General features: G+C 56.3%; 1 protein-coding gene across 8 annotated transcripts in view; it reads right to left on the bottom strand.

The window, feature by feature from the left end:
* Positions 1-1646: 1646 nt before the first annotated feature.
* The window catches only part of PDE4C (phosphodiesterase 4C), a 51113-nt gene continuing 41725 nt past the window's right edge, over positions 1647-11034 (bottom strand). For 6 of the 8 annotated variants that reach the window (XM_015557772.1, XM_015557774.1, XM_015557773.1 and 3 more), the window contains exons 4-17: positions 9645-9824; positions 9089-9125; positions 8920-8993; positions 8732-8784; positions 8268-8380; positions 8095-8188; positions 7459-7622; positions 7168-7266; positions 6590-6754; positions 6407-6506; positions 5618-5772; positions 3870-3992; positions 3441-3623; positions 1647-2922 (exon numbers count right to left, since the gene is read on the bottom strand). In XM_015557772.1, coding sequence (XP_015413258.1) covers positions 2527-2922; positions 3441-3623; positions 3870-3992; positions 5618-5772; positions 6407-6506; positions 6590-6754; positions 7168-7266; positions 7459-7622; positions 8095-8188; positions 8268-8380; positions 8732-8784; positions 8920-8993; positions 9089-9125; positions 9645-9824 — 1936 coding nt within the window. In that variant the 3' untranslated portion in view covers positions 1647-2526. The remainder of the gene's footprint in view (positions 2923-3440; positions 3624-3869; positions 3993-5617; positions 5773-6406; positions 6507-6589; positions 6755-7167; positions 7267-7458; positions 7623-8094; positions 8189-8267; positions 8381-8731; positions 8785-8919; positions 8994-9088; positions 9126-9644; positions 9825-11034) is intronic. The other 2 variants (XM_015557776.1, XM_015557771.1) reach the window with 2 other exon arrangements.

Genomic DNA, 11034 nt, shown 5'->3' with positions numbered 1-11034 from the left:
TGTCTGTCTGGTCTTGGGAAAGTATGCAAAGTCCTTGAACCTAGAAGTGCCTGCTTTCGCATCCATGTCAGGTTGCCCTTCCTTGGGGCTGCCATATGCGGCCAACCAATGTGTGCTTCGGTGGATGTGTTCATGTAGGCAACAGCTATGAAGTATATTGTTGCTGTGACAGCCACAGCATTTGCGTAGGTCACAGGTTTACAGGATGAGTTTGAGCTACAGTGTTTGCTGTTTCAAGAGAGTCACAAAGAAGGAAAGGGATAGAGAGTCAGAAACATTGATCAAAGAGAAACATCGATCAGCCGCCTCCTGCACACCTCCCACCGGGGATGTGCCCACAACCAAGGCACATGCCCCTGACCGGAATCGAACCCGGGACCCCTCAGTCTGCAGGCCGACACTCTATCCACTGAGCCAAACCGGTTAGGGCCCCAAAGACTTTCTCCTACCCTCCTCTTTGGGTTTAGGGTGGGCCACCAAGGCAAGGACCCTGAACAGCATGTATCTCAGTGCCCAGCTCAGGACATGCTTTCCTCAGATGTTACCTGTTATTGCGATTATGTGACCCTCACCAAGAGCCCACTTTATCCATGAAAAGACCAAGGCTTCAGGAGGTTAAGGGACTTGCTGAAGTTGTCAAAGTCCATTTTGGGGACACTGGAGATGGTGCAGTGGACCCGGCCCAGGCATCCAGATCATGGTCTGGAGAGAGTGATGGACATGAATCAAAGAATTCCCCAGAGCTTCCACCAGTGCCAGCCTGGGGTATTAGGGAGGGTCTCCCAGAGGAGAGGTCGCTGAGCTGGGACCCAACGGTGAGGATGAAGGAGGAAAGATGCATTCCAGGTGGTGAGCAGAGCATGTGCAAAGGCCCAGAGGTGGGGCTGTGCTTGGGTGTGGGAAGCCAGAGTGGGTAGAGTGCAGTCAGTAACGGGGAGTGAGAGGGATGCCTGTAGCACAAATTCAAGGGGAATATATTGGTATTCTTATGAATGGGTGAAGAAAAATCCAGAGGGAAATAAGGTGAAATGCTGAAGACAGGTGGTTTATGAGTGAGTTTATAACTGAACTTTATTTTATTCTTTCCATTATTTGCAAATTATCTAAGGCGAGCATGCATTACTTGTAAGTCAAGGGGCAGGGAGAAAAATTGCAAATAATCATTCCCTAAAAAAATTTGCCTTTTAAATATCCGGAAGCAAATGCACCAAGTTCATGACCCAGATGACGTTTAATTTTCCTTCTGTAATTTCATCATTGATTGTGATGATGAATTATCAGTGGAGTGACTTAGTAATGAAGGGAGCTGTTCTGAAAGCTGGGAGGACCTGTGTCACACATAAATGTTCAGGCACGCTGGGAAGGTGGCAAGTTCCAGGGTGGAAGACTGAGCCTTCCCGAGACAGGAACTGAACCTGACACTGGAGCACAGAACCGCCTATCCGCCCCTGCCCTAGGCTGTTCCAGCAAGCGAGATGCCACAGGGGAGGGAGGCCAGCCAGGAGAACAGGACCCCCACATTCGCCGCGCCTCCCGCCGCCAGGGGGCGCCGCGAGCCAATGTCCAGCACCCAGCAGCGTGGCCTAGAGTAGGCCACAGGGCTGCTCTGTGCCTCAGTTTCCCCATCCATGAAATAGACATACTAGTTTAAGTTAATAAGGTTTATTTAACTCCAGAGAAACGTTCAATGCCCCAGATTTCTAAGATACTTCAGGGTGCTCACAGACACTACCTCTCAACCAAAGTTTACCCAAATACTAGGATCAGGCCATAGAGGGGAAACTGAGGCCCAGGAGGCCTCCCTAGGAGGTGTCTGGGGCACCCTCAGAATTGGGAGATACAGAGACCCACGGTAGGGGTGACAGGAATTGTGTGTTTTTGTTGCTGTTCTGTAAGAGGGAGAATGGGGGGATGGCCAGCAGGAGGTCCTGAGGTCAGAGAGAACAGGTGCACCCAGAGGCACCTGAAGACAGAAATCACAGCTACTTAAGGCAATAACCGATGCACAAGCAGCAACAGGCCACTTCAATCTTCAGAGATGTCCCCGCACAGAGCCCTCTCTCCTGCCCCCTGACATCCCCTCCAGAGCTCCAGAACCGGAGCTGGGACTGGACCAAGCTTTTCCCCATTCAAGGTCCCCAGCCGATGAAAGGGAGGTGCCTGTGGGGGCATCTCCTTGGGGCTGACTCATCACCCCGCTGCACAGGGCTGCCCCAGGGGCACAGAGCAGGCGCAGGCCTGGCACACAGTATGTGCCCGATAAATATCTGATAAAGAATGAAAGCGTAAGTGATGGGTGTGGCTCAAGAGTGACCCCTGGAGAAGCTGGGCCTGACCCAGCCCCAGGGTCAGAGCTGACGCTGGAGGAGGAGCGCTCAGCAGAGCCCGGGGTCAGAGTGGACCCCAGCCAGCTTCAATCCTGAAGCTTGCCTATAACTAAGGCTGTCCCCCTCAATGTGTGGAGAAGGCAAGGCATGAGGCATCTGGGACCTCTTCCTGGAACGTCCACCCACTCATTAGGGGCCATTAGGAGCCAGATGGCTCAGCCGTTACATTGCCCTCATGGTCCATGCAGGGCTTGCCCACGGTCCTCTGGTTGTCTAGGCATAAGGCCCCAGGGTCTGAGCTGGCCTCAGGGGACAGGAGGTCAGTGTCAGGTGACTCTGAGGCCTCTTGGGCCAACATTCTCTCCTCCTCTTCCTCCTCCTCCTCCTCTTCTGCCTCCTCCAGAGTCAGCTCAAACTGGAATCTGTCAAGGCCGCCCTGCTCAGGGCTGGTGGGATCCACGGGGCTGCGGGGGATCTTGCTCAGGTACCACTCGCGGTTGTCCTCTAGTGTGTCCAGCAGGTCCTGTGCATCTGGGTGTACCAGGTCAGCCCAGGTCTCCCACAGTGGGTGGGCGATGTAGTCAATGAAACCCACCTGGGGGGTGATACGGGGTTGGGGGGGGAAGGGGGTGGCTGTGCTGTGAGGCACCATGGAACCCAGACCCAGTTAAGCCTCCAGGCCTAGGCTGTTCTCTCTCCCGGCATGCCCTTTCCCAACGCCTACTCATCCTTCAAAACCTTCTTCAAACAGCCCCTCTTTTCGAAAGTCTCCCCTGCCCCTTCTGGGCTCCCCCAACCCCTAAGTCTTTCCTTCCACCCAGCACAGACCCCTCAGGGCTAGGTGTATGTGCCCCCAGACTAAGACCCCCTCCAGGGGACCCACATCACTCAGAATAGACATTTTCAACCCCCTTGAGTGCAGATCCGTTTCCCTGTAGCCCAGAGAGAATGCTCCTCCGCCTGACCCCACACAGCCCCGGGCAGACCACACCCTTTAGCCACACTCCCTCATTGACCAGCCAGGGGTCCAGCCAGAACTCAGGGGGTCGGCTCAGCTACTCCTTTCTCTCCCCCTCCCCAGTGCCTGCCAGCTTGACCCGGTCACCCTCTGACCTGGGACTTCTCCACCGAGGCTGTGTGCTTGTCACACATGGGGCTGATGTCCAGGCCCGCCTCCCGCTCCCGGTCTCCCTGCTGGAAGAACTCGGCCATGATTCGGTCTGTCCACTGGCGGTACAGGGGCAGCGGCTTAGTGGGGTTGCTGAGGTCAGCACAGTGCACCAGGTTCTGCAAGACCTGAGGAGACGAGGCTCGGGAGGGCTCGGGCCAGGCCACCCCAGGCCCGGTTAACCCCCATGGCCAGGCCGGTACCATGGACACACCCCTCCTCCAGGTGGGGAAACTGAGGCCCGGGGGGTGGGGCTAAGGCACAGCCACGTGAGCCTTTTTGCCTCCGTTTCTTCCAGTTTGGCACACAGGCGACGCTTCCTGAGTGTAGCTAAAGGAGAGGCGTGGAAACCCGGGGTCAGCCCGGCCACACACCTGGATGCGGTCCGAGTAGTTGTCCAGCAGCAGGACTCCCAGGCTCGTCACTTTCTTGGTCTCCACCATGGTCTTGAGGTCAGCCAGGAGGTTCATGTGTTTGGACATGTCAGTGGCCAGCACCTGAGGGCAGGTGAGGGGGGGATGACAGGTATGAGCATTGCTCCCACCCACCCTTTCCTCCAGACATCACACCCCTCAGACCCTCAGCCCTCTGAGTTTGTGTCCTCGTCTATGAAATGGGGGGATGTCATGAGATTGGCTGCAAACCCAGCTCACAGAGGAGCTGAGTCAAGGGCTCCACCTCTAAGGTCTTTAGGCTCATGGGATGCATTCCACATGTTAAAGATTAAATGTGGGGGCTGAGGGCAGCAGTGAGGCTCAGCCCAGGACATGGCCTGTGCAAAGGCCCTGGGGCTGGATGAGCTGGGGAACATAGAGGAAGCACTTATGGCCAGAGCAAGTGAGGTTGACCGGAACGGAAAGGGCCTCGGGGAGCAGTGGGGGACCTACCCAGAGGGCTATGGGAGCCATAGGTGGTCTTGAAGCTGGGAGGAACCTGACTTGGTGCTCCCCAAATCTCCCTATGACCATGTGTGCCTGGGAGGGCTGTTTTAGCAATCTGGAGGGAAGTTTGGCCCCAAACATAATTGTTTAAAAATCAACTTCACTGGCTCTGGCTGGTTTTTTTTTAAAATATATTTTATTGATTTTTTTACAGAGAGGAAGGGAGAGAGATAGAGAGTTAGAAACATCGATCTATCCACTGAGCCAAACCGGTTTCGGCTCTGGCTGGTCTTGCTCAGTGGATAGAGCCTCGGCCTGCAGACTGAAGGGTCCTGGGTTCAATTCTGGTCAAGGGCACATGCCCGGGTTGCGGGGTCGGTCCCCAGGAGGGGGAATGCAGGAGGCAGCCAATCAAGGACTCTCTCTCATCATTGATGTTTCTATCTCTCTATTCCTCTCCCTTCCTCTCAGAAATCAATAAAAAAATATTTTTTTAAAAAAATAAACTTTACTGGATCCATATGAACCCAGCCCAGGAATAACCAATACCCAGCCCATGGGCTTCTCTGAGAATCAGACAAAAGTCTCAAAACTTCTTCCCAAACCTCCAGGTGGCCCCCAAATGGTGCCTTCCACCCAAGGCCCCAACTCCGTCTCACCAAATGTTTAGTTTCTCTTCCCTGGGAGCCTGCGTTTCCTCTGAGCCCTCCCCACATGCTGTTCTCTTTGCTGACAACACTCCTCACCAGCCCCTCCCCTCCCACCTGCAGACCCCAATCTCAGGGTTTCCTTTTGGGGGAGCCCCACCTGACCTTGAGCATGGCCCCATCACAGCTCTGCTTTGGGGTCCCCATCATCGCTCCCACCCACGTGTCCGTCCCCCTCACAAACTGTAATCTCAGAAAGGCTAGAACTGTCTTGGTCATCACAACAGGTGTTCAACAAATGCTTATAAAGTGATTGAATGAGACACGAGACTCCAAAACTTACTGGTGTCTTCCAACCAGAAAAACACCAAACGGACAGACTAAAAGGCTCAAAACAGTTGCACCCGAAACCCCAGAAGCTCAGTTTCCATATCGCGTATGCGTGAACCGCAGCCGGGACCAAGGGCCTGGTCACCCACCCAGGGCTTAGGGTCACTGCCTCATTTTATAGCCCAGGAAGCTCAGGCTCAGAGCGGAGGCACGCCCAGACCCCACGGGTGGGGCCGCCCCGCCCGCCCGTCGCTGTGGCCTCACTATGTCGATGACCATCCTGCGCAGACTCAGCCACTCCTTGGCGCTGAGGTTCCGGAAGACGTTGCAGTTCTCTGCCTGCAGCAGCTTGAAGCCCACAGCCAGGTGGTGGTTCTCCAGCACGGAGGCGTCATTGTACATCAGCGCCAGCTCCGAGTCTGTGGGGGAGGACGGTGGAGAGCCTCGCCGTCTGCCCGACCAACCCGCCTCACCAAAAGGCAGGTTCGGTGAACTCTTGGCAAACTCCTACTCAGGCATTGAAGCTCCAACCCTAAGGCCCCCTCCTCAGGAAGCCTTCTATGACCCCGTGTCTCTCTCTCTCTCTCTCTCTCTCTCTCTCTCTCTCTCTCTCTCTCGCCAGGCCCGACTCCACGGGGCTGGAAGCATCTGTATTCTGCTCTGCCTCCTCGTGAATGGAAGAGTGTGTACTAAGCGCTGATTGAGTGAACAACTGAATCTTTATCCAATGAGACTCTGGGATCCTCGAGTGAGAGGGCTCTCCTGGGGTGTATACAAGAGGTGCCCAATAATTGCTTATTGACGGAGTGTTCCAGATACCTCAAAGGTCCCTAACCTTCAAAATCTCAGTGGGCTCCGAGGAGCTCTGCCACATTTGTTATCCTCTCATTTACTGAGTGTCTACTATGCACCCGGACCCGCTCTGAATACCCCAGGAGGAGAAGATTGCACAGCCATCTCGTGAACAGGCAGACTCGGCTCAAAGCAGGGCTGGGACCACTGGAGATCACATGATTGACAGGTGGAGGCCTGTCACCAGGGCCCCTAACTCACTGGTGTTAATGAGAAACTGGTTGGAGACCCCAGGATGGTCCACATCATGGATGGCGCTTGCAAAGATGGCAGCCAGGACTTCCAAGTCTGTGAACACAGCCTGAACGGGCATGGGCGTAAGCGCTGAGCGGCGGCTCTCTGCACTGCGCCCTGCACCTGCCCGGCCTGTCGATAGGACCATACCTCCAGGGCGGGCATGGCCAGCAGCACATGCGTGGACTGGGCCACATCAGCGGCGTGCAGGCTGTTGTGGTAGGCCATGTCGGCGTGGTAGTGGCCCTCCAGTGTCAGCAGGTAGGTGGCAAGTGTGTCCACCGGGATCTGGAACGTCTTGAGCAGGTCCCGTTTCTGGTTCACCACAGGCCCCCAGTAAGGACTTCCTCCAGGCGGCAGCACACACTGTTCCTACACCTTCTCTCCTTCTGAACTTCTATCCACCTCTCCCATGCCCCACCTTCCAGGATGCCCTCAATTCTGAAATCACTTGGTCCTTGACTTTCCCCTCTGGTCTATCTCTGACCCCACAGCAGTTCCCTCCAGACTAGGTCTCATCAGGCCTGGGTCCATGGCTGGGGCTTGTTGACTATCAGCAATGACCTATTCAGCCTAGTGAACTCCTATTCATCCTTCAATGCCCTGCTCAAATGATTTCACTCAGGGGTGTTAAGGAGGAGTTGAAGGATATATGTCCCCTAAGGTCTTGAGGTCGGAAGGGCTGAAAGAAATCCAGGGGTGTTGGTGGGCAAGGTCATGGGAGGTACCTGAAAGATGCTGAATATGATGGCTGTGAGGGGCCGGTTCGCACTTAGCTCTGCCACCTTGAACACATCAAGCCCCCACTTGTTGGTGTCTTCCAGTTCCTAAAATGTGAAGAACTGGAGCTTGACCCAGGCCCAACTTCCCCAGACTCTGAACCTGTGAGCCCCTCCCCCAGATCTTACATTTAGCCCCACTTGCCCGGTATACAGGTGGGCAAACGGAGGCTCACAATAGGGCATCCAGGTAAAGCCAGAACCCTAACCCAGGTCTCAGCGTTCTAGCTGGGAACCCACCTTGGCCAGTTGCCCCTCCTGGTCAGCCTGGACCCCAAAGCATGGGATGGTGGCTGTGGAGAGGCTGGCACTGTGGGGGAGCCCCTGCAGGCCGCTGATCTGGGACATGGGCCTCGAGGGTTCCTTGGGGGTTCCCTTGGGTAACTCCACCTCGGTCTGTTGGTCTGGAAGGAGGGAAGGGTGGGACTCAGAGAAGCCGATTCACCTGCTAGGGTTGTCCTGCCTCGTCTCAGGTCCCAGACTTTGCTAAGCCTCAGGATCAACCTATTTCCTTTTTACCTGGATCCCTGTCAGCTCAGAGCAAAGTCCCTATCTACCCTCTTTTGTGGCTGATCTCAGTAACCTCTTCTGAGAGCTTGGGGCTCAGTGTTTTCCCCCAAACAGCTCAGTGTCCTTTCTCTCTCCCAAGCTGGAGACCCAGATATCTGGTTTCCTCCATCTCCTTCTAGGAAAACTTTTACTCATGCTTCACAACCCTGGCTTTAATGTCCCCTCCTCCTGGATCTTCCTCCTGCTCCTCCCGCTGGCCCGGCCTTCCTTCACCCAGGTGGCTGCTCTGCCTTCCCCTGACGGAGGTCTTTTCTCCTTTCCTCCTACCTCCGTATGGTGCCCAGGCAGTGGCCCCCCACAGCTCACCCAGGAAGGTCTGGGAAATGTACTCTGACACCTGGTTCCCCGAGCGGCTGGTCTCAGACAGGTGAGTCAACTCCCGGGTCAACATCCGCTTGAACTGTCGGGGGAGGCGAGGACAGTGATGAGGGGGCACTGCGGGCGGCGGCCAATGATCTCCGCTCGCTGGCCCTCCTCACCTTGTTGGAGGCCATCTCCCCCACCGAGTGCCGGGTCTGCAGTGTCTCCAGCTGATCCAGACACCAGTCCAGCTCATCCAGTGTCTCCAAGGCCAGCTTCTGCCCAGTGTCCTCTGGGGGCTGAGCCATCAGGATCCTGCCCCACCCCCACTCGGTGACCCCACCCCTTCATGACTCCATATCTACATCTAGAACCTACAGCCCTTCCCAGTGGGGCCACTCCAGACCCCAGGATTTGAGTTCCAGGTCTGTCCCCAGTGGCTGTGTGACCATGGGCAGGTCTCCGCCCCTCTCTGGACCTCAGCCTCCCCATCTGTCATTTGGGCCTGGTAGACTCCAGCCCTGAGGGTGTTTTGGAGGGTGACAATGAGCACAGCCTAAGGGTCCATGGGCTGGGGAGGTCACCACGGAGGAGAAAGTGACAGCGGTCCCATAGCGTGAGGGAGGGGTAGGAGCAGAATTACCTGGAGGAGGAGGGGGCTGACAGCCAGATGGAGGGTTCCCGATGGAGGTCTGCCTGCAGTACAGTCCGCTCTGGGGTGGCCTACCTCACCCAAAAGGTCCCACCCCATCCAGCCCATCTGTGGGCCACCGCCCCTCCTCCCGGCCCTGCCCTTCTCCCTGCCAGGCCCCACCCCCGCCCCCTATGTACTTGGCTGCTCTTTGGCCTTGCAGGTGGGCTAGCGCAGCAACATTGCTCCGAACAGTCCTCAGACTGGCCAGGACCTGTTGGGGGGGGGGGGCGATGATCAGCATTGGAAAAGGGGGGATTGATTTCGCCTGCTTGCCTCACGCCGGAAGGGAGAGGAGTGGGCACCTACCTGGGCAAAGGGTGTCACAATCATGTCTTCTCCATGTCTGTGGGCAGAGAGGACATTAGAAAGGGTGGCCAGGGAGCTGTCCAGCACGGTCCCATCTAACAGCGTTTGCCCACACTATGCCCTCAGCTGAGCTCATCCTTCCCTCACAACGCCTCCTTCTGGTGCCCTATTAATCCCTGGGCTCCCCTTACCTGGCCCGTCTCTGGAAGCCCCTCCAACCTCACACATGAGGAAACTGAGTCCCGGGGGAAGCAGGGATATTATTATATTTCCCCTTTTATTATGGCTACCAGGAAGGTCTAATTAAGGTGTTTGTTCAGTTGCTACTAATTGTCCTTAATGTTTCTGGATTGTCACCCAACCCGAGCCTAAAGTCAAGCACAGATCACCAGATATCATTCTAGGCAAGTTTAACTGAGTAAGTGGCTGCTTGACAAACTCCTACTTAAACTTCAAAACCCAGCACACAAAGCCACTTGAAGGAGGTGTGCTAAATGGAGGTGTGCTAAAAGGAGGAAGAGACGAGTAGGTGTCATCCCACCAGCCCCAGACTCACAGGTCACTGGCCACAGAAGAGTTCCGGGACATGGCCTTAGGCAAGAGTTCGTAGTCGCTCTCGGAACGGTACAGGAAGGACTCACGCCGCTGGCTGTGTTGGGTGACCTGGCCAGGGCCAGGCCCGACCTGAGGGTCCTGGGCGCTTCTCCCGCGTGAGAGTGCATTTTCCAGGTCAAAGCTGGAAACAGAGGAGGCATGGTCAGAGCCGAGGGGCCGGCAAGCGGATGGCCTTTGGTAGCTCCAACCTGTCCTTTCACATCCTCCCGGGAGCCAAACGATGGGTCCTTCCCACTGGGACCAGTCTAGACTCCAGAACGTGAGCTTCAGATCTGTCCCCAAATGTCTGTGTGACCACGGGTAGGTCTCAGGCTTTCTCTGGACATCGACTACCCTGTCTGTAATATAGGCATGGTAGAGTCTTCTCCGAGGGCGCTTTTAGGTAGTTACAGCTGAGCACCAGAGAATGACAACTGGGCTTCCATATTACTAAGAAGGAAACTGAGGTCCAGGTCGCGTGGTAAGGTCACAGAGCCTGGAAGCTGACTATCTGGGCTCGCCTCTCTGGAGAGATCTAGATCTTGCCCAAATCAGGCCAGTTCCAAGGTTCCCCACCGCTGGAGAGGCCCCGCCCCAGCCAGTTTGGGTCACCTGTCCCCTCCCCCCAGCCAGTTTGGGTCACCTGTCCCCTCCCCCAGCCCACACCCTCAGCCCACTTGGCCCCGCTCCAATCTAGTCGACCACGCCCCCATATCTTTTACCCGCCAGATCTATTACTCCTGCTTCATTTCCACGCGAATGCTCAGCCTGTACGCTTCCGCCTCCAGGCTTCCGCTGGGGGCCATGCCCGCTCCCCGGGGCACCATCCTCCCCACAGCACCCCTTGATCCCAGCAATCTTCAATCCCCCCCCAGGGGGGGATTGAATCTTCAATCCCTCTTTCAGCCCGGTCCCTCCCTCCCGCCACACCCTGACTGGTTAATGGAGACTCTGTGCTCATCCTCCTTGGGGTCAGAGGTCAGAGAAAGAGTGGGCGGGGACGTGAGCAAGAACGGAGGTTCCGAATGGGGAGTTAGCAACGGAGAGGGGCTGCCGCAGGTCACGGGCTTTGAGAGCGCAGGCGGGAGACAGGTAGACTCCGGGGGCCGCCCACAACTTGGGGCTTCTGGCCAAAGGTCCGTGTCCACCTGGTCTCCCGCCAGGTCACCCGTCCGGGATTCGGCAGGATTCTGTCTGGTTCGGCTGGATTCGGTCCAGCGGGGTCGGGTTTGAGTGAGTTCTATTGGGCGCGGTCCAACTGAGTTCGGTCGGGCGAGTTCCTTCTGACTTGGTTACGTCCGACCAGGCTCGGGCAGGTTCGGATGCGTTCGGGAATATTCGGCTCTGTTTGG

Source organism: Myotis davidii, unplaced genomic scaffold, assembly GCF_000327345.1.
Source record: "Myotis davidii unplaced genomic scaffold, ASM32734v1 scaffold448, whole genome shotgun sequence".
Classification (NCBI taxonomy): Eukaryota; Metazoa; Chordata; class Mammalia; order Chiroptera; family Vespertilionidae; genus Myotis; species Myotis davidii.
The sequence above is the reverse complement of the archived record's forward strand: the minus strand, read 5'-3'. Positions and strand labels throughout refer to the sequence as shown.